Here is a 26,294-nt window from a genome sequence, read left to right as displayed (position 1 = left end):
TCTCTGATTAATATCAAACCTTGAAAAGGCACATACTCAGGTCCCCAGCAATATACCTAGCAAGTTTCAATTAGATCGGACCAGTGGGTGTTGAGAAACAACACACACACACACACACACACACACACACACACACACACACACACACACACACACACACACACACACACACACACACACACACACACACACACACACACACACACACACACACACACACACACACACACACACACACACACACACACACACCTGGAATTATAGATATACTGTATATTGTATATATCATATGGCTTGGTGTTAGTGTGGCACAGGCATGATGGGCCAAATTCCATCGTCCGGTTTGTTTATCTGTTTGTTTGTCTGTTAGCAACTTTACGGCAAAACTGCTTTAGCAAACACTATCAAATTTAATCCACAGGTGGGCAATGAACCTTGGATGATCCCATTAACTTTTGTGTCCAATTTGGTCAAAGGTCAAGGTCAGGTCACAAAAAGGTCAAAATCGTTTTTCGCTCATGACTTCGTCAAAAATGATCCGATTTACTTCAAACTAAACTTATAGTGAACCTTATTCTATTTGTCACTTAAAATACTAACAATCCTCTAGTGAAAAATGCATATTTATGAAGATCGGGGTTAAGGATGTATCAAATTTAAATTCGATCCTCAAAATAACTTTATGCCTTAAATGGGTGGGATTTGTTGTGCCTGGCAGCACTTGTTTAAACGGATTCTTCATCTCTCCCAAAAACGACACAGCGTGTTATCTCCAAACGTTGTGGACGGATTGTGACAAACTCGGTGGATGAGTTTGGTGGTGAGGTGACAAGAAGAAGCTGATTCGATGTTGGTTCAGGTCCGAATCTAGCTGCAGCCCATCAGTGGGATACCATTGTATTTGCTAATGGAACACAAGCCTAATTCCCAAACTCTTTTTTAACAGCGTCTCGCATAGCGAACGCTCGGCGTTCTTCTTCTTCTTCTTCTTCTTCTTCTTCTTCTTCTTCTTCTTCTTCTTCTTCTTCTTCAGAAATCTTTATATTCGGACTCGGCTCTTTTATGTACACGATCCGGATCTCCTTAAATACTAAGCACCTGTATACATCCTCGCATTGAGGGTGCCTTTTGAGAGCGTCTATCATGAACTTTTAAATATATTCGGACATTTGCTTTAAAGTTTCGAAAAGTTCACGTTACTATTTAAAGATTATTCCATTTAATGTAGTGTAAATTCGTAAATACACTATATTTCGGAAATACGTAAATACACTATGACGGGTGTCGCTATTGGCTTAATCAAGGCACGTGACGAAATATCGGAAGTTGTTTTTTTTGGGGTTTTTTTTTTAGCCGACAAAACCTTTCGGACGCTGCTCCTGGACACATTTGTCCTTGTTTATTATTTGGAGTTTTCCAAGTTTTGTACTCCTTAAATGAGTAGTTTTGTCGTTATAAGTTCGTCAAAATGCCAAAGGGTGCTTTTTTTTTGACACAGGTGGTCAAATTTCAAGCTCCACAGGTGAAGTTGGACGGGAGTCCTGCGGAACTTTCCACCGAGATTCCACATCCACCATGCGGTTGTCCATGAAACCTGAACAGTTCAAGTCGCACCCTTTCTCGCAATGAAATTCGTGTTTTTCGCCACTTATTGCAAATGCTGCTCGCGGCCTATGTTGGCCTTTCTACCACCGGACTTGCGGTCTTGGCAATGTTTTGGGAGAGTGGCGTATATAGAGCCTGACGGCACTGACGACCCATTCTTTTCAACATGAAGAAGAAGAAGAAGGAGGAGGAGGAGGAGGAGGAAATTTTACTTCCATGTTACCCTCGGATCCCTTCAGAATGAAGTTGGTGAGTTTATGTTTGAATCGTGTGGAATCGCATCATCATCATCATTAGTATTAGTATTATTATTATTATGATTGTTAACAGTGATATTATCGTCGAGATCGAGTTTACTCTGTTGTGCCGATTAATTAATTCGTTCGAATAATCATCTTGTGGCCTTGAGGCGATACGTATTGTCCATGAGCAAGCTCCTTTGTCTTCCCGTGCACACTCCAGTTGTACAGCATCAGGTTTCCTCCACAGACGGTATTGAAAATGAAATGGATGTACATTGTTCATACAGTTTACGGTTTGAACTCGTCATGAAGACGTCGTGTGAACTGACCCGATGATGCTCGTTGTCCCTCGTCGCGAACATCATTTGTGTAACACACTCGATAATATCAAGATGAATGTCCCTGTTCTCGGGTTCCCTGGTTCGTCCACACGTCCCCGGTGGTTCTGTTGCTTGACATTCCTATCTGGTGAAGACCATTATTGCTTTGGAGTGTAAATGCTTTCTTGTGTCCCCTTTGTATTTATGTTCGTTGAACCAATACAATAATAATAATAATAATAATAATAATAATAATGTTCCCTGACTATGAACTTCAGTACAGGAGGCCATCAGGCTAGGAAGCAGGACGTACCATTTTAAATAGAAGTTTCCCCAATCATGATCTACCAACAAATACAACCTGTCACTTCGCTCAATGCAACAGGGGGGGGGGAGGGGGGATGGAGAGAGGGGGGGAGGGGAGAGAAGTAGGGGCGAAGGGAGAGAGGTGGGGCGGAGGAAGGGAGAGAGGTTGGGGGGGGGAAGGGAGAGAGGTGGGGGGAGGCTGTGAGGTTGCTTCCCACTGATGAGCCGGATCTGCAGCCGTACCTTAATCAAAATCGATTCGGCTTGTTCTTGTCACTTGCTCAACCAGTTTTGTTTTGTCATAACCCATCCACAACTTTTTTAAATATCATGCTTTATATAATTTTGGCCTTATCTCTCAATGGTGAAAAATCACTTGAAATTTTTTTTTTAATCCTTGTATCCGGATCCACATCATCACCAAAATCGAATCAATTCGTCCTTTTCGCACACTCAACCTGTCCACCAAGTTTAGTCCGAATCTGTCCTCCATTTGTTGAGATATCCTGCTCACAGACAGACAAACAGTGGTGAAAACATAACATGCATCCACCTTCAGTGGTGGAGGCAATACGGTGATGTATATGATGCTAATGATCCAAAGCACTTAATTCTGCCATTTTATGATCTTGTATTTTGGATGCGTATAAATGAACATAGCATGGGTGTAATGATTTGCAACGACTATGCTTTCCTTATTTTCGGGTTTTTCCAATTTTGTAGAAGGAATGGGACCTCCAATAGTTGTGGGGCACTGAGTGAAGAAAGGAGCATAATTTACTTGTTTCACTTATGAAGATTACATCCTGATCATGATGTTCTTCACTCTGTTACCGAGTGTCAGTGCTGCCAATGCAGTTTCTCGGCAGGGGTTATACTGTGTGGTTTGCCATTGCCTGCCCCAATTTATTGTGTTTTTTTTTTTAGATCTCTTCTTTCTATTTAAAGAAAAGGTATTTTCGTTAATTGGTCTTTCGGTGGTGGAAATGCGTTGTTACAGATGCCGGTCGGATAACTTCATAAGCTCGGTGTATCTATCGAAAGACCATGGATGCCATCTACAACACTCACTTCTGGCTGGATCTTCATGCCCAGGGTCGATTTACCATACCTGTGAGAAGAAAGAAGCAGATGGGGAACCGTGCCTGTAACTGTGTAACTGATATTAATTTGCCAAGCGAACCAACATTTTGTGCTTGTTCTCTTAATAGGGCCACATGTTTCATTGATGTCCCTTAATGTCTCTCAGACAAATTATTCACTTGTGCCAATTGCCCCAGGAGCGCTATCTCAGATCAAACCCGAGCAGGATAGGTGAAGACACAATATCAACTCTTTCATTAATTTATTACACAAGCAGGAAATTGGTGGGAGAAATGGCAGTTGGGGAATTCAAATAGGGAAATGGTAGAATAATTCAGGAAAGCCAAGACAAGTGAAATTCATAAATGCAAAGGCACATATACATTCCCTCTTATCCCATATGGCCTACACAATATACCCCCCCTCGGATGCCTTACAACAATTACTGAGCACCTTTACGTTAAATGGATACAGACACTCAAATAATGGAAAGGGAGTATGGGGAGAGGGGTGAGCAATTGTGGTGAGAAAGAAGTAGTGTGGGGTCTTCTATGTGCCCCGACGCACCTTTTGCAACCCCAATTGAAGCTGCGGTCGTCCACTGCTCGTCGGGTCAGGCTCGCATCCCGCACACACTCTCCTGGTCTCCTTCCTCCACTCCGTCAGCGCCCTGGTTGGGCAGGGTTGCTGTATGTTCTCTGGCCGAAGATGATGAAGTGCATGACTGGTGGGAATCTTGTGCAGTGAAACAGTGAGACTGTGGCAGCGTGGTGCCAACCGGCTTATGTGAAGGCGTGCCATAGATGTGCGACAGTGTGTGGGTGAAAGCCATAGAAAGTACAGAAGAAAGAAATGCAGAATCAGAAATATGGGAAGAATGTCAAGAAATGAAAGTCGGAAAAGTAGAAAGGTGAAGAAGAAGAGGAAGAAGTGTCAGGGAAAGGTTTGTGTGAGGTGTGGAAGAGGCATGGTGAGAGAAATGCTGTTTATCCACAAATTATCTGTCTCCAATTCTCCATGTATGAATTCCCTATGCGTTCCTTCCTTTATTCCTTACCCCTTGTCTTTGTGGCTCCTCATTGGTGCAGGAGCAGTAAAAACCTTTGCAGGCCATCCTTTTATGGAAAATGGGAGGGGGTTAGGTGATGAGCACACCTGTCAGATTTGATGGATTGGTTCCATTTGGGAATCTGAGTATTCCCTCCCTTACTGGAGCTGATTGCGCTGGATTCTCCACAATTTATCTGCTCAAGGAAGAATCATGGGGACGTTGTGATTCGTGTTTGTGGGAAATGGTTTCAGATGAGTGTCAAAGAAGGAAAGCACATGAACTTTGTGTCACTCACATTCATAACCCATATTCACTCGCATTCCCCATTAATCCGATATAACCCAATTGCTAAACAGAATACAATGGCATAACTCTCTTTCATCTTGTATGTGAATGTGCTTTATCCTCCCAGGGGGTTCACAACTGTTTTCCCCAGGCTCACAACCGTCACAGTATAATAAAAAAATATGATCTGGTATCTGAAAATTATTCAATGCAATTGTCTTCATCTCCTTTTGTCATTTTACTGTTCCTTACACAGTGTGGAGGCTGTTAGACCAACAATGAACTTTATAAGGCCATGTGGCAAAAGTATACAGGCAATTTAGAATTTGACTTGGGTCAGGCCCATGGGTCTTGCCATTTAGCAAAATATAATGGAACCTTTAAATATATGTTCATACACACATTGCAGGTCAAAGAATTGGAGTCGTGCTGTTTGAGGGATGAAACAATGCATCTTGAATGGATTGTACCAGATTGCAGTTTTGGTCCCATGGAATGAAGCTTCAGACCAGAAACTCAGCAGACCTGAGATAAATTACATTTCAAATAACAATTGGAGCAGCATTGTGGACAGAATTTTAATTGCATACGAAATTGACTGCAGATCTACAGCTTGGAGGTGAGCGCATCATTCTCTCGGCCTCCCAATTGTATTGATTATTACATTATTGTTTGGATTGGAACAAACTCATACTTTTTGATATATAAATTATAAAGGCCTGTTAATGAAGGCCTGGCATGTGCCAATATTCTCATCTGTGCTGATGATTCATTATGGAAGAATGCCAGGTTCAAATCCAGTATAATATGATTTCCATCATTTCCTAAAGTCCTTGTAATTTCTAGGAATAAAATACACTGATGTCTCCTAGTGTCTGTCCAATGTGATTTATGTACGAGTACCAAGCTCCACTATGAGCTTTTGATCACTGTTATAAAACAAAGATTATATATATATATATATATATATATATATATATATATATATATATATATATATATATATATATATATATATATATATATATATATATATATATATATATATATATGCTGAAAATCTGTTCTTTCCATAAATCAACAGTAAAGACAATCAGATTATTTAAAAAAAACAATCAACCAATCAAATTTCCGGTTTCCTCTGCCACCGAAGGTGGACAGAGGTTGTTTTCACCCGTTTGTCTGTCTGTTTGTTACTTGCGAAATTGAAGATTCGCAAGTGCAGCACAGTATATCGGTTGGTCTGGTCTGTCTGTGATTATGGCTGTTTGTCTGCGTGTCAATTGCCTACAGTTCACAATTTTAAAATGATCTTCACAAAATAGAGTTAGTCATAATCAAGAAGCCTATTGATTTTGAGGTCAATAGGTCAATGATTTTTTAAAATTTCTAAAATCATCAATTTTCATCAGATTGACTTGAAATTTGAAGAGGATTTGCAAATCATGTCAGTGAGTTCAACCACCATTTATTTTAAAGGTTAAATTCAATTTTAAGGTTCAGGTTAAATTATTTTATTTTTGAGGTAAACATTGACTTAAAGGTCAACACAGGCCAAAGGTCAACAACTTCGGTGAGCTCTATAAATTCCTCAATTTTCATCCAATTCACTTGAAATTTGAAGAGGATTAATATTTCAGGTAACTGAATTCAACCAGCCATTTATTCTTGAAGTCGACATCGACCAAAAGGTCAACATAGGTCCAAGGTCAACAACTAAGGTTGTATTTCTAAAATCCTCTATTTTCATCCGATTGACTTGAAATTTGAAGAGGATTTTCAAATTTGGTCACTGAATTCAACCACCAATTATTTTTGAGGTCCACATTATAGGCCAGATTTCTAAAATCCTCAATTTTCATCCGATTGACTTGAAATTTGAAGAGGATTTATGTTTCAGGTCATTGAATTCAACCAGTCAATTATTTTTGAGGTCAACATGGACTAAAAGGCCAACATAGGCCCAAGGTCAACAACTCGGGAGGTATTTCTAAAATCCTCAATTTTCCATCCGATTGACTTGAAATTTGAAGAGGATTTATGTTTCAGGTCATTGAATTCAACCAGGGAATTATTTTTGAGGTCAACATCGGCCAAAAGGACAACATAGGCGAATTTCTAAAATTGTCAATTTTCATTCGATTAACTTGAAATTTGAAGAGGAGTTGCATATTTTGTCATTGAAGTCAACCACCAATTATTTTTGAGGTCAAATTTGTTTTATGGCTTTTGCAAGTATCGTGCTCTGCACGACGTCGTCGTCTTGTTTGTTTGTTTGCCTGTGAGCAGGATATCTCAAAAAGTTACAGACGGATTCTATTGAAACTTGGTGGACAGGTTGGGTGTGTGACGAGGACAAATTGGTTTGATTTCGGTGAAGATCCAGATCCAGATACTAGAATTGTAAAAGTGATTTTTCACCATCGAGAGATGGGGTCAAAAACTATATGTAGCACGATATCTTGAAACATTGTGGACTGATTCGCACAAAACATGGTGGATGAGTTTGGTAGGTGACGAGAACAAACTGATTAGATTTTGGTTGAGGTTGAGATGCAGATCCAGCTCTCAGTGGGATACAAAACGTAAACTGGTCAGCCTAACAGAGGTATGCGCTCTACTGAGTGCCGTTTTGGTTTTATTTTACTTTTAATATACTGATTGAAGGCTCATAGAGGTGTTTATATATAAATCACATGTAGGAGGAGGACAATAAATAACGAATGCAACTTCAGTGAATTTCTCAGTAATTGCTGTGGAGTGAGCCACATCTTGCCCTTGTGGGTTTGTGATTGGCTGTGAAAGCAATGTGATATTTTGAAGCCAATCACAGATGCACAAAGGTAAGACATGGTTGGCTCGACAGAAATTAGTGGGAAATTCACTGAAGTTGCATTTGCTACTTATTGATCTATTTATTAACCCTCTGGAGCCCCAGTGGTATTTTTTGTTCACCCAGAACATTTCGTGGGCTCCAGATGGTTAATTTTTTTTAATTTAAAAAAATTGAAGAGGAATTTAAAGTTATTTTAAAATTTTGTTTAATTCCCATAAAACTATTTCTTTTTGCAAAATGGTGGCGAGCAATGTTTGGGGGGATTACCGAGTGGGGAGCTGTTTGCTCTTTTGTTGTGATGTTGGTTTTATTTTCCTCGTCAAAGCTGAGCAAAATATGCTGCAGAATATTTAAGTTTCACTCACATATTTGGCAACAATGAAAAACCATTTTCATGTTCCTCATTAGAAGAACCAACAAGCAAGCAGTTACCTCAAGTTTGGTTTGAATGTGGTGACTCAACCACAATGGCACTCATTGGGAACATGGGAGAGTTTTCTGAAGAAAATGAAGATTGGATGCAATATATAGAGCGATTGCAATTTTTCTTCATGGCTAATGGTATTGTGCAAGAAGAACAGAAGCGAGCCATTTTGCTTACTGTGATTGGACCAGCAACCTTCCGGTTGTTGAAAACACTTGTGGCACCAAGGAAGGTCGGGGAAGAATCTTTTGATAATTTGGTTGCTGATATGAAGAATCACCTCAACCCGGAACTCTCTGAGATCATTCAACGATATAAATTTAATAGCAGAGTGAGGCAAGCCCATGAGTCTGTGGCCATTTTTAATGCACAACTATGCAAGTTGGCAGAACATTGCAACTTTGGGCCAGTACTGGAAGATATGTTGCGGGATCGGTTGTTGAGCGGAGTAAACGATGAATCTATTCAGCGCAGACTCCTTTTGGAAAGAGGATTAACATACAGGCGAGCACTGGAGATCGCAATGGAAGTGGAATCGTTGATGAGAGATAGGAGGCAACTGCATCACGGTGCAATGGCTTCTGCCTGGTCTCTCCACCAGGGTATTCTGGAAACAGTCCCAGGCAACTTGACTCAGCTTCCCAATGAGGAGCAGCAGCTGCAGAAGGTACGTGTTTACGCTACATGCGGACAGGAAAAACAATATGTAACTATAAAGGCACTCGGTAGAGCGTATCGTCTTGCTTCGTGTGCTCATTCTGAACAAAAATACCATTGTTAACCAAACACCCTGCTATTATGGGCCATATGCCCATATCATGCATGCCCCATATTATGTCACGTACATTGCTGTTATCCATAGCTTTATTGATTATGAATTGATTATTATGATATTTAACAATCACTTTTCTGCACATTAAGTCGAAATTGCATCAATGAAAGTGAATATGAAAAAAAACGATATTTCCCATGGCTAGTTGATCATATGTAGGAAGGTTCGTGTTGATCTGTTAAGCAGTTCTGGAGATATTTTTTTCTTTTTAAAACATTTGTATTTTCAATCCAATATAGCCACCAGACCATATGACTGATGATGTCCTAAATTGAATACTTCATTCACATTAGGTTGTAGATCAGATATATGAAGTTTCAGATTTTTCTGATAGGAATTTTGATTAAACCAATTATGGCTGGAATACCACTTCACCGACCACGTCATTGGTATCACCCTATATACCCCAAGGGGAGTTGATGACATATGCCAAGTTTCAATTCCTTTTCTTTGAGCAGTTTCAGAGAAGGTGATGTCCAATTTATTTTCCTTTAATCCAATTTGGCTGTCATACCATGTGACCTATGACATCACAGTTATCAATAAGATATTCTCCATGGGAGTTTGTGAGAAAATTATGTTTGATGTTTCGCATCGATCGGACAAGCCGTTGCAGAGAAGAAAAATTAAAGCGAAGATGTTTAAGTGTGTACACACGCACACATGCTCACACACATACGTCTTGCAACCCTTTTGGGGAAAGACTAAAAACAATCTTTTATTGGAAGGCACGTGTCAACTTTGTTTTATAATGGACCATTCGAGATAAGGCTTGCCGTGGTGACAGGTAAATGTTCACATAGTATCATAAAGATGTTGGACAAAGGAATTCCAAGTCAAAAACCAAAGGAACAGCCAAAGGTAAAATGCCTATCCTTGGTGAGACCTGCCATAATGAAATAAGGCAGAAGTCAGAGGGAGCATTTTTATTTTTTTAATTGGGGCAAAAATGGTCTTTCAGGTCAAATTTCTTGACCTCAGAAACCATTTTTGGTTCAAAGCCATGTTTGATTTTTGTCAACAAAAAGCAGTGAATTTTTTTCTCACAAACAGATCTCCTCCGGCAACAACTTCTCCTCCCACACCTCTTCCATAAGCCTTGACTATGCATCAAAAACTTTTTATTTTTTAATTTACCCCTCACCCCTGACCACCCACCCTCCATCCTCTTTCTCTTACCTATTTATACCCCCATTTGAACAGAGATTCCTTCCCTTCTTTCCCCACCTATGAATAATACTCCCTTGTGCTATTAAACTTTATATTTAAAATGATGTATTTCAGATATTTCATCCTTTAAAAAATCAGTTTAAGCAAAATTACTTCTAGATAAATTATCTCAAAACTCTGGAAAAGTATATAAGAGCTAAGCAAAAACCAAAGAGTGGAGTAAATCACAACCTTGGTATTTATATGGGAAACATAATGAATGTGGACAATATCAAAAAAGTATCATCAAAGGAAAAACCAAGACCAACCATAAATATAGCACAGACTGGGAAGCTTAAAATGATTTAATGGATGTCAAGAAAACAATGGAAAAATAATTTACAACAATTTTAAAATGACATATGAGAGGAGCTCAGAGCAGAACACTGAGGGAGGTTTATCATTTTGTCTCAACTTGACAAAGATATTTAGCCCAAGAAGAAAACCCCAACATATTATTCATCAATATTCTCGATGATGATGGAAGTTATAAGAAAAGAAGGTGTTTTACTAAACTACAAACCCAACAAATATTTATTTGTAGCCTTTTTGAATTCATTTTGAAATACAAACATTTTATTTTAAACACAAAAAATAAAATATTGTTGCAGTTCTTGGAACAGCATGCCTCCAAGGCAATGGCATCCAACATATAGTGGTCCCAAGACAGTTATTCCATTAATATACGTTCAGATAGTCCCTTCCATTTTGTCTAGCGGGACAACGGGACGTGCGTTGCGGGGATCTCATAGCTGGGTTTGCTTACATCACACGAACTTCATTTCTACTCTTATTTTCTGCTTATTCCTGAGGTAAATCCGAATTTGCGTCCAACACGTGCAGCACGTGCCGCAGCCAGGGGAGAGGAATAGAAAGCTGCAACAACACCACGAGCATTGACAGCGCAGCTGCGAGGAAACAGCGATATCCTCAAACGAACCTCTGCCGCAAGCTCGAGATGATCTTCTGACGTTTCCAATGATCTGGGATGAGATTGCCGGTTGCATTGAAAAGGCTTGTAAATGAATATCTCTTAAAGAGGCTGCATGGATGTGGTTTTGCACAACACAGAAGCAAATGACCCAATATTGGCAAGAGCATGGCTAGTAGCTTTGTGCCAATAGCTACAACATCAGAGCCAATAATAGTAAAATGACAACCACGCCACGTTGTACACGATACGGGCGGCGCGTACTTTTCAACCCATTTCTGGACTAATTATATGGGCATTCTCTTTTCCCTCCATTTCTCCATCTGGCACTTGTCTCTATATCCTTTTTCATTCCAAACCTCCATCTAATTATTATATCCGATCGTTCCTCTCAAATCCTGACACAGATCGGTGTTGGCCCCGCACACACAATTAGTCAGGTTCACTATGTTAACAAATATAATTTCGTTCAAAAATTTTGGAGATTATCAAACCTGTACATTTTTAGAATCAGAGCATGGAGAATCAGAAAATCAATGTTGGCATTTGCACAGACACCTGCATGGCCGCCATTTTTGATTTTCAAAATGGCCACCATAAAATACATATTTTTGCGCTATCTCGGCTTCTAGTCAATCTAGAAACTTAAGTATGCTAATCCTATGTTTTCTGGGTCAAGGAATCCAATAAAGGCCTCAAAATAGTGCTCAGGATTATGGAAAATCAACAAACAAAGGTAATGGAAAACCATTGTCTTTATATTTGTGATATAACTGTATTACGTAATACATGTTGCAAGTCCTTTGAAGTTATAGGTATGGGTTTATAAAGCAAGAAAGCAGCCTTGTTAGTTATCAGGTTGAACTATAAGTTCTATACACAGGATCTACTAGGTCTATATCATTCAGGAATATGCTTTTACAGATCTTCACTGTCCTGAGTGTCATTTTCGCAGTCACTTCCACACAAACAAAGGTCTGTGCAAGCCAAGTTGTGTCTCCTGCATGAACACCTCTGGTTTGTGCAATGAGCTTTACACTGACATCTGACGAACTCTACAATGGCCTGTGGTGCAGGTGGAACCTTCGTGGTGGTAGGTAGTATCTCACCATGGTCATTCTGATAATAGCCATGTTTGAGTGGGTCTAAAAAACATTGCCACATCACGGTGGCTTGGCACCACACCCTACTCTGTACGCGCACACATTCAATGTGCTCCTCAAGGGCACCAACAGACTCTAGGAGGCAACTTGCTGCTTTCTACCAGATGTTTGCAAAACAGATGCCACCTTAGGTCAGGAATACTTGTTATATGGATGCCCTTTGGGCAGTACATTAAGCATACAAAGTTGGCTAATGCATCCTTCACCTCCTGTGTTAGGTCGCCTTCCTCTGTCAGTTTCATCAGTGCTGAGATGATGTTCCTGTCAACCTTCATGTACTGTTGAAACCACTTGGTTTTGCCGACTCCAGAGAATCTTCCAACATTGTCTGCTCCAGTGAATGCGTGGAATACCGGTAACACTGCTGCCTTGTCTCGTCCCAGCGCACTCCAGATTGGCCCAATCTCCGAATTACCTGATACCATACATATCGCAGTGTGTTTGCAGAGCTTGTCGAAGTGTGCAACAGCCAGGACCAAGACATTGGTATCTGCAATGAAGAACACCATCCGAGCGAGAGGACAGCGCTGTGATGCAGCTGCTGCTAAGCAGATCATCAATATCTTAAACATCAATGTTTAAGAAATATTCAGTCAGGGAGACAAGTGAAGGATTTATTATATCCCTCCCTCTTTTATTGACAGGTCTTGGTGTGGTAGGAGCTTTCACGGGTGATATTTCCACAGCGATAACAACTGCTAATGAAAGGAAGGCTCAACTCCAGGCTCAAAAAGAGATGGAAAGACGTATCAAAGAGTTCGAGAAACAAATTATTGGAAGTGGTGTAGTTGTACATTTTGCTGAAAAACTTGAAAGCCGACCCGATGAAGCAACAGTGTTAATTGGAGATGTGCTTTCTTCTATCGCACTGGAGTTCATCAGGGGTGTGTACTCCCCCCACTCTTTTCAGCGCTTGTATGGACTGGATTCTCGGGAGGATGTCGGAGCGATAAAACCTGCGGTGCATCGTTTGCGAATGTCATGATCTCTGACCTTGATTTTGCAGATGATGCAGTATTCTTTGCGGACACTCTGGATATCCTTTTGGGGGCCCTCGACGTGCTGATTGCAGAGTCAGAGTGGGATTACGGGTTTCCTGGGTCAAAACTAAGATCAAAGAGAGACATAAAAGTCAGTGACATCTTGGATGCCGCGGACTTATCTGTACCTGTTTGTGATGAGGATGTTGAGGTCACGAAGAGATTCACTTTCCTTGGCAGTGATATTCATGTCTCTGTTGGCTGTGAGCAGAGGTCAACAGACATCTGGGTCAGGCCTGGGGAGTCATGGATTCACTGGATCATTGGTTGTGGCGCTGTCATTACCTGTGCAGGACGACGAAAGTCCGAGTCGTCAGGTCCTGTGTTCTTCCAGTCTTGCTCTACGGATATGAGACTTGGACTCTGACCAGGGATCTGAGACGGAGACTTAATTCCTTTGGCACCAGGTCTCTTCGGAGAATCCTTGGCTATTACTGGTCGGACTTTGTGTCCAACGAGCGGTTGCTGAGAGAGACTCAAATGAGATTTGTTACCTGCATAGTCTGTGAGCATCAGCTGCGGCTGTATGAACATGTGGCTCGTTTTCCTGACGCTGATCCTGCTCACCAGATTCTCTCAGCGAGGGACCCTCATGAGTGGAGGAGGCCAATGGGCCGACCACTTGCCTCGTGGTTGCAGCAGGTTGATTGGCATCTCAAGGAGATTGGGATGGGCCAGGCATCTACCGAGGCCCTAGGGTATGGCCAGACAGTGGAACCGGAGTTCAAGTGGAAAGTGGACGAAGTGAAGCGCTGCTCCGGCTCATGCTCCTATACCTGGCCTGACCTGACCTGGCCTGACCTATCACACAGGCTGGTTTAAAATTAGCTTGAAGGGGTAATGGATTATATCTTTCTCATAAATAAATGAGTACTGATGAGTTGTTTAAATAATTTGGAAAGAATGCAACATCAAATATAGAACTTGCCAAATATTGTAAAAAAATTAAAATTGATAATGTGCTTATTTGTATGAGAGATGAATTACCAAAGTTGTCTGTAAATACAAAGAATATTATTAGGAATTTGGAAGATAATAATGGGAACGGTTCTCATTTGGTTTATGTTCATAATAGTTGAGACAAATATTATTTTGACAGTTATGGACTTCCACTGCCAGTTGAAGTAATGAAATTCTTATGGAATGGTGTTTATCATGCATTTCAAGTCTAAGACTTCAATTCTAATTGTTGCGGACAATTGTGTTTATACGTATTATTTTATCTCAACAATAAACAGGATTTTTATGATATCATAATTAATCTAATATAAATGAGTTATGTTGGAAAATATGGTTCTGCCTTTGGTGTATCCCAAGAACTGGATATTGATTTGTCAAATTATTATAAAAAGGGCAGGCTGAATGACAGAAATACAATATAACAAAAAATATTAACATGAAAAATGCTTTAAAATTAATCGATTATTATCCAAGCTCCTCCAGATGTGAATGAATTGGTTAGATGATGTGATTTATCACATCTATATACTGTATGTATATATATATATATATATATATATATATATATATATATATATATATATATATATATATATATATATATATATATATATACACACACATATATATATATATATATATATATATATATATATATATATATATATATATATATATATATATATATATATATATATATATATATATATATATATATACACACACACATATATATATATATATATATATATATATATATATATATATATATATATATATATATATATATATATATATATATATATATATATATATATATATATATATATATATATATATTGTTGCGGATTCGCGCCCGCCGGCGTGCTGACGGCCACGTAACTCGAATCGCGGCACGTCGCCCACCGGACGGACAATCCAGTCGTGACCCTCTCGGACTAACGCCGGGAACCAGTCACGGGTGGACCTTTCGGTCTCACCGCGATCGAGCCAATCAGCCCCCGCGTGGGATAGGGTTGCTCGCCGACCCGACCTACCTAAGTACCCACGCGGAGGGTAGACCGGGCGATCGCACCTCGCCGCAGGTCGACTTTGGACACGGGCCACTTAAGCGACCCGTTCCGTACTATCAGAATAACCGAGCGGTGTTATCGTCGACCTCGACGGTTCGATTAATTATCGGGCGTATTCAGCCCACTACCAACCCTTTACGTGAAGCAAGATGGGGATTCAATGGAGGAAAAGACGAAGCGAAGCGGGAGAACAGTTCAATAATAAAGCACATTTATTCGCGGCATACGGGAAACACACATATTCAATTCCACCAAAAGCACACAAAAAAAAAGAAAACACAATTCCATTTACACAAAAAGCAAATATAAAAGCGAAGACAATGCAGAGCTAATACCGACTACCGAGCACACGGCAACACTTATACAATTCTACTTCACAGACGGCGCCGACAACACATACCCAAAACCAAGGAAAAGAAATACCCCCAAGAATGAGGCGGGCCTGAGGCCGAGACCGGGTCGCGCCTACCCGTCTGGTGATGAGACGCGGAGCGGCGATGGCGCCTCACTCCGCGGGCCACGCGGACAGTGTCTGGCAGGGGGTGGGAAAGGGGCCCCCTTGGTCGCACTATCTCAGCGCGGGGGGAAACAGGAGGGGGTTGCTGATGCTCGGGGTATAGAGGACCTTTATTATCCCTGGTGTGCGTCTCCACCTCGGCCAGGTCGCGCTGTCGGCCTCCCTCGGGCGTGCAGCTCCCGGCACCGACGCGAGCACCCCCTCGTCTGCCTTCGCCGCTGCCGCCTCTCCACAGCTCGTCCCCTCCGTTCCGACTCCGGACTCTCCGACTCTGGACTCTTCTTTGACTGACGAACACGGTCCTTTTATCCCCCCGTAGCTTCGCCTTTGACCCCCTCCCTTTGACCTTTCACCTCGCTCCCCATTGGCCCGAGAAAAAGTGGGCGTGAAGGCTTTTTGATCCACAAATTTGCATATATCGATCGTCCTGGAGGCGGGGCCAATTCGCCCCTCGCTCACCGATTGGACGGCAAAAAGTGGGCGTGTGTCGTTTTTGATCCGTTTTTGAAGCACAAAATCCGTGATTTTGTACACGCTGTTCGACGCGCGCTCTGCATGAGTCCAACACCGGTACCCACAGGCGGCGCAAGAACGGTGGCGATGCGACGGCTGCGAGGTATGACGTGAAGGTCGTGGCGGTTGTGGTGAAGCGGCGTTGTGGTTGGTGGTTGATGTTGTGGTTGTGGTGGTAATCATGGCGGTTGGTCCAAAATAAAGATAGTAAAAGAAAAACGGCTATCCTGAAGAGTCGCAGCAAGCATAAATGACATGTATTCCCACTAGACAACGGGTTTGGGCCTAACTACACATATACTTGCCGAGATACCTCACCTAAGGGACCTGAATGGTGGTTTGCGAATTTGGTAACCACAACACTACCCCCTTCCCTTTTTACAGACTCGTCCCGAGTCGTCAAATTTTCGTGTGCCATCATGTGTAGTTTTCCCCTAGTACATTTTACCTACGGATCCCTGAGTGCGACATTCATGGTATTCATGTCCCCAAAATAAATAACCTGAGGGCTGCGTAACTACCTAAACAATCTCACTCACACGGACGACTTAAATAAAATTGCCGGCGCTAAGACAAACATGCCGGGGGCGCACTCATATTTACAGTACATCTTAACCTTAACTTACAAATTTTACACTAAACCATGGCCCAGGATCATTGAACTCTGCAAAAAGAAAGCAGTTAGCAGGGAGCCAGGCTGCCCGCATGCAGTCTCTGGCTCAAACAATGCAGGTGACAGGGAACGTGGCTGGCTGCTCACACGCAGTCCAAGGCCTTCCCTTTTGAACTGAACGCAGTGAACCACAACGGTGCATGGGCTGCACAACGCAGTCTCCGTGCCAGCTCAAGTGGCACACGCAATGAGCACAACGAATGGATGCATGAACACAAACACGGTGCACGGGCCGCCACTGCAGGCCCGTGTTGTAGCTGCCAACAGGGCAGTTCTCGCAGCTTGCAAACTGTTGCCTTGCGGATCCTGGCGCACATGGAAATGAACAGGGGGGGCAAAGCAAAAATTGAACGGGGCTGGTGAACATGGGCAGTGGGCATGGCATGGCAAAGGTGAGCAGGCAAACACAGCCCGTAGAAGAAGGCCGCTGCAGGCAAACACAGCCGGCAGATGAACTGGCCGGCACAGGCCTTGAAGAAAAACAGCCAGCAGATGAACTGGCCGGCACAGGCCTTGAAGCAACACACGGCCAGCTGATGAAGTTGGCCGGCCTCCGCCTTGAAGCAAAACACGGCCAGCCGATGAAGTTGGCCAGCCTTTGCCGTTCAATGGAGGTTGGTGGAGGGAGTGCGGTGGTGCTGGCCACTTGGAAGGCGGGCTCGGACCTACCTACCTGTCTCCCTCCCACCTATCGCCTTTGCCTGTCACTGTACATACCCACTCCCTTAATTTGTCAAACCCCAATTTAGCCCCAACTTATTTTTTTTTATTATTATTATTTTTTCCTTTTACTTCCCCACTATAAATCGTCCCCTAACCCCCTTTATCGTCTTTGTTCGGCTAACCTATCCTGTCACCTAGCCTACTCCCAACCCCTACGTTCCCTTCCCGGAGGGGAATAAGGGAGAGCTAACGTCCTGAGTCGAGGCCCAATGAAGCCTCAGAATGGCCTCCCCAGAGTTCGGCGATCTATAACCAAAGTGGGTCCAGCGGCCCACAACGAGAGCGAGGGGATGGATGGTGCGGAGGGGTACATCTCCTAATCTACCCTAACCATTTAACTGTTAAACTACCCCGGGGCTTTCAACAAGCGCCTCTCGCTTAAACTATTGGTTCTAACAACCCAGATTCCCGTCGCCTGTGTTGGTGTCCTCACAATTTCGGGCCTCGCCCCCCAATTTTCTCTCCGTGCCCTCACACGGTCTCCTGGCTGGGACACGTGGCTCCCTTTGGCAGGCACGACCCTCTGCCGAATCTCCCGCTATGGCACCCCCGGGCACTACACTGCCTCCGAGCCTACCAGCTCCCTAACACCGGGGAGTGCCCCCCATGGCACCTCCCCTGAAACGCACACGTGGCAGGCCGGCCTCCCGGGCCCCTTTCCGAGGGTCACCCGTGCCCACAACACTGCCCACGCGGCTAATGGCGCCCCGGGCCCCCGCACCAAGCAGGCGCACCCGTGCCCACTACTCTATCCCGGCCCCCCATGGGCCCATGGCCTACCGCGGCCGACTAGCCTGGTGCCTGGGGTACCCACTCAGCGATACTCACCTTTCGCAGCCACGCTCCCAAGCCCGTCAACAGGGCTCCTGCACCCCTCCAAATGGGTCTCGAGCCTACTTTCCCACCAACAACAAAACGACCTCCATTTTTCAATTTGACTAACCCCCTAACTCACTTTACTCTTACCCCGGGGTCCCTTGGGCGGGAGTCACTCCTCCCCCCAATCACTCATCGCACCATGCATTCCCCATTCACTCCACACACACAGACCCGCTGGCCTCACTCACTCACCAAGTACTCACCTCACAACTCACCAACAACTCTTCAACACACACACCACTGAACTCTGCCATCCTTCTCTCTGCATCCCCTAACTAACTCGTGCTCCCACGTCGTCCCTTAAACTACAGCACGTTCCCTTTTAACCTACGTAGCTAAACTACGTCCCCTCTACACATCCACAAGTCTGTCCATGTCCTCAAATAAATCATTTTATTTCCCAACCTAAAGCTCACTAAATCCCTCTAACTAATCCATTCCACGGACTCCATGAGGACTTACCCCTGCCCCATGAAGTCGGTCTAACTAAGCTAACCCTTCCCCCTAACTAGTTTCCATCCTGTGCCCAGGTAAGAGGGTCTTTCACCCCTTGCCCAGGAATCCTGTGCACCCGAAAGTGAGGCTTGCTCCTCTTTTTTTTTTTTCCATGCGCAGCACCTGCGCGGCAACTCACGCACTTTGCACTTTGCAACTGCCCGTGACGTCATGCAGCTGCACGTGTTCCTCGTCCCTCCTTGGACGGGACCATCCGGCAGAGATACCCCTCCTGCCGGATTCCAACCCCACGTGCAGCCATGGCGTCACCGTGCGCATAAAAAAAACACAAGCCCCACGTCTCGAGGGGTTCCCCACGCGAACACATGTGCTTTGCCCGTTGGAGCTGAACACACACGATCGCGTGGAGAACCCGTCCGGTCCAAATCCATTTACCTGCCTAAACTTTGTCCGTCCGCGGGATCGGCAAATCCACCGCGTGCGTTTCCGGACCGGGACTTCACTCTCGCAAGCGAGCACGTGGCGGTCTCGTGCGTTGCACAGCACGAACCGCGTGCTCACTGCTGGGTGAACCCGGCACGGTCCCTGAAACAACTACAGCCGCTACTCGGCTTTCTTTACTCTGTCGCCTTCGTCGTCGCCATTCAACACACGCACCCCTGCGTGTTACGACGCACACAGTCCACTCCAATACATTCACACCGGGAGACGCGGCTGCGTGCTCCCGCATGCTAACCGACATCTCCCTCTCATACCGCTCTCTCACACACACGGTCTCCCTTGCACACAGCGACCTTGCACACGGCCGTTCACTCACGCGTGCGGGGGCACTCACCCGCGGTGCCTCACTCACACACGCGGGGGCACTCAACCGCGGTGTCTCATCCATACTCCGTGCCTCACTCACACACGGTTCCTCATCCACACACGGCGTGCTGGGAAGCACGCACTCTGGCACCATCGCCACCACACCACTCACACGTGGTGCCTCACTCATACTGGCCGTTTCACTCACACACACGGCCTCTTCCACACACGGTGCCGCACTCACACCTTGCACCACACACACAGGGACAACCACCCTGGGGATTTGTGTCCCCACAAGGGTCTCCGGGGCCTCTACACCCCCCAAGCTCTCCGTGTACCCGTTCGCAGCACTCCTCCCCCCAACCTCGCAAAGCACGACCGAACTCACCTGGTCGTGACTCACCTCAAGGGGGCATACTCCCTCCCCTCGTTCCTGGAGGAGGCCATCCAGGTGCTCGCACTGGGTCTCTACCCAGTCCGCCAGCTCACCCCCATTATCCTCCACTACCTCCGTGTGTGTGTGTGCGTCACTTACCCCGTCTTCATCGTGTAGTCTTCCCTCTATCGTTCCCATCTCCCGTGTCTCTGCCAACTCTTCACCCTTTACCTCTCTTGTCTCAACTATTATTTCTGCTGTCGTCATTTCGTGTCTCGTCTCACACGTTTTGGTCTCCCCATTTAATTTTTCCCTTTTGGTCACCGTCGATTCCTCTGTCACGACCCTAGCCCAACACGCCCCCTGAATTATTTTTTTACCCGCCTCCACCGCGGGCCTGTCAGCCGTTGCACCCCCTTCCAGCTCGTTTGCTTCGACACGTGGAGTCGCCATTTTGAGTTCCCTGCTAACGGCCTTCATGCCCGCCTGCAGGCATCGGCCCATGTTCTGCGTCTCCCCCCGGAGCTTTTTCGTTTCTTCCTTCATGTTTGTTTCCATTTTAGTTTTCATGCGTTTTATTTCGCTTGTGAATGCATCTATTTTTTTCGTTCATGTTCGCCAGCATGGTGAATAGCTTGGCTATGTCGGGTGCGCTTGAGTGAGCCGTTTCGGCAAGGGTTGGGGAAGGGTTTTGGTGGAGAGGGGGGGGGTAGGTGTCATACACCGCGGCCGCTGCCGCACCCACCTCGGGCCCTGGGTTCAGTTGGGCGAGTCCGTGTTCCTGCACAATCAACATTTCCTGCTCGGGGATTCCATCCTGGACCATGGACTCTACATTATTACACATATACATTTCTAATACCCCCGGCTCCCGCTCGCCTTGAGACGCCATCTTGCTTCTCGTGAAGGGTTAATTTTGCTCGCTCGTAATTTGGAGGGAATCGGGGGTCGCTTCTCTCACCCCTGGACCGATTCCCGTGAATTTAGCCGGAGACAGGAGAGCCCGTTTTCCTGTTCTCCGATACCAGTGCCGTGAGGAGGGCGATGAATTTGTATCGCACGACCTGACACCAGTGTTGCGGATTCGCGCCCGCCGGCGTGCTGACGGCCACGTAACTCGAATCGCGGCACGTCGCCCACCGGACGGACAATCCAGTCGTGACCCTCTCGGACTAACGCCGGGAACCAGTCACGGGTGGACCTTTCGGTCTCACCGCGATCGAGCCAATCAGCCCCCGCGTGGGATAGGGTTGCTCGCCGAATTCGACCTACCTAAGTACCCATGCGGAGGGTAGACCGGGCGATCGCACCTCGCCGCAGGTCGACTTTGGACACGGGCCACTTAAGCGACCCGTTCCGTACTATCAGAATAACCGAGCGGTGTTATCGTCGACCTCGACGGTTCGATTAATTATCGGGCGTATTCAGCCCACTACCAACCCTTTACGTGAAGCAAGATGCGGATTCAATGGAGGAAAAGACGAAGCGAAGCGGGAGAACAGTTCAAAAATAAAGCACATTTATTCGCGGCATACGGGAAACACACATATTCAATTCCACCAAAAGCACACAAAAAAAAAGAAAACACAATTCCATTTACACAAAAAGCAAATATAAAAGCGAAGACAATGCAGAGCTAATACCGACTACCGAGCACACGACAATACTTATACAATTCTACTTCACAGACGGCGCCGACAACACATACCCAAAACCAAGGAAAAGAAATACCCCCAAGAATGAGGCGGGCCTGAGGCCGAGACCGGGTCGCGCCTACCCGTCTGGTGATGAGACGCGGAGCGGCGATGGCGCCTCACTCCGCGGGCCTCGCGGACAGTGTCTGGCAGGGGGTGGGAAAGGGGCCCCCTTGGTCGCACTATCTCAGCGCGGGGGGAAACAGGAGGGGGTTGCTGATGCTCGGGGTATAGAGGACCTTTATTATCCCTGGTGTGCGTCTCCACCTCGGCCAGGTCGCGCTGTCGGCCTCCCTCGGGCGTGCAGCTCCCGGCACCGACGCGAGCACCCCCTCGTCTGCCTTCGCCGCTGCCGCCTCTCCACAGCTCGTCCCCTCCGTTCTTACTCCGGACTCTCCGACTCTGGACTCTTCTTTGGACTCTCCTCCCTGTTGGACTCTTCTTTGACTGACGAACACGGTCCTTTTATCCCCCCGTAGCTTCGCCTTTGACCCCCTCCCTTTGACCTTTCACCTCGCTCCCCATTGGCCCGAGAAAAAGTGGGCGTGAAGGCTTTTTGATCCACAAATTTGCATATATCGATCGTCCTGGAGGCGGGGCCAATTCGCCCCTCGCTCACCGATTGGACGGCAAAAAGTGGGCGTGTGTCGTTTTTGATCCGTTTTTGAAGCACAAAATCCGTGATTTTGTACACGCTGTTCGATGCGCGCTCTGCATGAGTCCAACACCGGTACCCACAGGCGGCGCAAGAACGGTGGCGATGCGACGGCTGCGAGGTATGACGTGAAGGTCGTGGCGGTTGTGGTGAAGCGGCGTTGTGGTTGGTGGTTGATGTTGTGGTTGTGGTGGTAATCATGGCGGTTGGTCCAAAATAAAGATAGTAAAAGAAAAACGGCTATCCTGAAGTCGCAGCACGCATAAATGACATGTATTCCCACTAGACAACGGGTTTGGGCCTAACTACACATATACTTGCCGAGATACCTTACCTAAGGGACCTGAATGGTGGTTTGCGAATTTGGTAACCACAACACTATATATATATATATATATATATATATATATATATATATATATATATATATATATATATATATATATATATATATATATATATATATATATATATATATATATATATATATATATATATATATATATATATATATATATATATATATATATACATATACATATACATATACATATATACATATATTGTTACGGCTGTGGAAATTCGCAGAACACCAAAAAGGTCCTTAGTTCAGTTAGATCGATAAGTCTGTGTTAAGTTAGATTTTCCCCACCGTTGATTAATGGGATTTATTTGTGTTAACAGGGCTGTGATCCTTTGAGATAGCCGTTTTTCTTTACTATCGTTATTTTGGACCAACCACATTTCAACCACCTTCACAACGCCACGATCGCCTCAACCACCAACCTCACCTAGCCACCTTCCCCGCTATGCCAACTGCCGATCCCCTTCTCCACAAACCAAACCACAACCCTCTATCGGTGGCACGCGGATTTTCCTGCCTGTTTTTTCCACGCGCCGATCAGGGAGATTGTTCGTCATTGGTCGGTTCGTGGAAGTGAGGCGCTGGAGATAAGGAACACCCCTATTCTCGAAGTTTCTCGACTAGCTGGAAGGGGGTGGAGCGATAAACGGGGAGAAGCGAGGCGTTGGAACTGAGGAATATAAGGGCGTGCAGGGCGCCAGGTCTGGGTCTTTGTGGTGGTTTCCTCTTGGTCTTCGGAGAGTCTTGGGTTCGGTGGTTCGGGTCGAGTCGTCAGAGCTCGCAGTCGGTGGGGAGTCCAGGCGTGGCACGAGGGACGCGGACGGGAGGCGCCGCTTTGCCAGCTCTGTTGCGCAAGCCTGCGCATCCGTGTGGAGAGTGCCGGAGAGAGCTCGCCGGCCCCGTGGAAGGCCGAGCTCAGCCGCAGCTGTCCTAGCTGCCGTGGGGGACAGACGCCACGACTCACCCATCATCGCACCACGAGGGTGCAGGTACCTGCAACGGTCTCGGGCGGGGGGGGGGGGCGTTCGGTCATCCAAGCTCCACGCCATAAAGGTCTACGGACCCTGTCTGGCACCCTCGTCTTTGAGGGTGGCCTTTTCCTTTCTTTTGAATGAATGTTGGTGGCGCCGTGTCCTGTAAGTAAAAACTGTTAAGTGACTAGATAATTGCTGATAGACGGTCGTAGTGCTTTCACCTTGCTCGTGTCTTTGTCCCCGTCCCGTGCATGATTGTTTTACTGTACAAGTGTTTTTCATTGCTTTTTCTGGTACACGTGCTGTGTAAAATGAATGTGCTTGGTTCGTTGCGTCCTCCTTTCTCCCCATTGAAATGCCATCTTGCATTCCGGAATAATAGTTGGGTTGTGAAATACCTGTTAAATAGAATCGGATCCGGTGAGGTCGGGCGATAATACCCGCTCGGTTATCACTGCGGAACGGAACGGACCGCTTGAGCGGTTCGTGTCCAAGCCGAGGTACGGTCTCCCGGTAGGCTACCTGCGCAGGTAGTTAGGTATATTGATATTCGGCGATTGACCCTATTTTGCGCGGGTAGAAAATTGGCTTGGCCGTGGTGGGGTTGAAGACCCACCCGTGACAGGGTTCCGGCGTTGTTCCGGAAGGTTACGACTGAATTGTCCGTCCGGTGGGCGAGCGGCTACTATTAGTGAAAAGCGGTCGAACGCACTCCGGTGGGCGTGAATTCGTAACAGTATATATATATATATATATATATATATATATATATATATATATATATATATATATATATGTATATATATATATATGTATATATATATATATGTATATATATATATATGTATATATATATATATATATATATATATGTATATATATATATATATATATATGTATATATATATATATGTATATATATATATATATATATATATATATATATATATATATATATGTATATATATACAGCTCTGGAAAAAAAATGAGACCACGACAAAAACAAGCTCAAATGAGCTAAGATCCTCGTCCTCTTAATGATGACGTCATAAAAACGAATATGACGTCATTGTGATGTATCCGGTTTGCGATAAATTATCTGTGCTAATGCCCGGCTTGATTCCCGCAAACAAAATTCAAACAGCTTTCCTAGTTTCGGAGATTATGGTATAGGCGATTTCCATTAGTGGCGATATTATGATGTCAACTTTTTTTCTTGGAATAATTTCCAAAATCGGAGATGGTTACTGCCTGCGCGTGGGCTTTCTGCATATACATGGCAAGTTTCATGAAGATCCGATGAAAACTCTGGGTTGTGAAACAAAAAATGTTAAAAAATAGGAATGACATCATAAAAATTGATATGATGTCACAGTGATGTATCATATGTGCGGTAATTCATCTCTGCTAATACCCTGTTCGATTCCCACAAACAGAATTCAAAAAGCTTGCCGAGTTTCGGAGATAATTTTTAGGCGATTTCCATTAGCAGAGATATTTTGACGTCATAACTTTTTTTCTCGGAGGAATTTTCAAAATCTGAGATGGATACTGTCTGCGCAGGGTATTTTTACATATATATGCCAAGTTTCAGGAGGTTTCGATGAAAACTGTAGGCTCTGAAACAAAAAAGTCCACAAGAAGAAGATGAAGAACAACAACGTGAGTGAGACTTAGAAATCCTCCACTAGGATCGAAAAATTTAAATCAGCATCTCTGCATGTATGGCAGCCATTCCATTCTCATGTCTTTTGAATTCCAACACAGGCACACCTCATTCTACTTCGTGAGGTACTGATTAGCTGATCACCCGAACCGAATCTTATTTAACAAGTAAAAGTATAAAAACCACTGCTGTGGTCATCACTATCCTCTTGCAATAGGACCAGCTGGATGGCAAAAACGGTACTTGTAGTACCTCAAAAGTAATTGGAATGAAAAAAATAACTATTGACCATGCCAACAGAGTTGAAAAGAAAAGTTTTGAGTGGGGAAAAGAAGGGTTCAATTCTGGCTTTACTGGCAGAGGGGTACATTGAGCGTCACGTTTTTTTTGTTTGTTTGTTTTGTTTTGTATACCTTGTCGAGGCTCGGATGAGAGCTAACACACAATGCACAGCAAGGGGGCATGAGACAAGAGGGGCGGGAGTGGGAGGGACAAAACGGTGGGGAACAGACACATTAGGAGATCTGTGGAAGGGAGAGGGATGGGACGGGGAGCATGGGGAAGAGAAGATGGACATTACAGGGACTTTCAGGAAGGAAAGCAGGGGAATTGAAGGAAGTGGGCTTGGGTGGATTAT

General features: G+C 44.8%; 1 protein-coding gene across 5 annotated transcripts in view; it reads left to right on the top strand.

Moving 5' to 3' along the window:
- The first annotated feature begins 1,375 nt into the window (after positions 1–1,375).
- LOC147018346 (uncharacterized) overlaps positions 1,376–26,294 on the top strand; it is a 93,226-nt gene continuing 68,307 nt past the window's right edge. For 2 of the 5 annotated variants that reach the window (XM_085897923.1, XM_085897919.1), the window contains exons 1-3: positions 1,379–1,854; positions 5,302–5,511; positions 8,137–8,819. In XM_085897923.1, coding sequence (XP_085754049.1) covers positions 8,196–8,819 — 624 coding nt within the window. In that variant the 5' untranslated portion in view covers positions 1,379–1,854; positions 5,302–5,511; positions 8,137–8,195. Of the gene's footprint in view, positions 1,855–3,473; positions 3,587–5,301; positions 5,512–8,136; positions 8,820–26,294 lie in introns of all 5 variants that reach the window. The other 3 variants (XM_085897920.1, XM_085897921.1, XM_085897922.1) reach the window with 3 other exon arrangements.

The sequence above is a fragment of the Eptatretus burgeri genome, chromosome 10 (genome assembly GCF_056783735.1).
Source record: "Eptatretus burgeri isolate ZD-2024b chromosome 10, Ebu_testis_v1, whole genome shotgun sequence".
NCBI classification, from domain to species: Eukaryota; Metazoa; Chordata; class Myxini; order Myxiniformes; family Myxinidae; genus Eptatretus; species Eptatretus burgeri.
The sequence above is the reverse complement of the archived record's forward strand: the minus strand, read 5'-3'. Positions and strand labels throughout refer to the sequence as shown.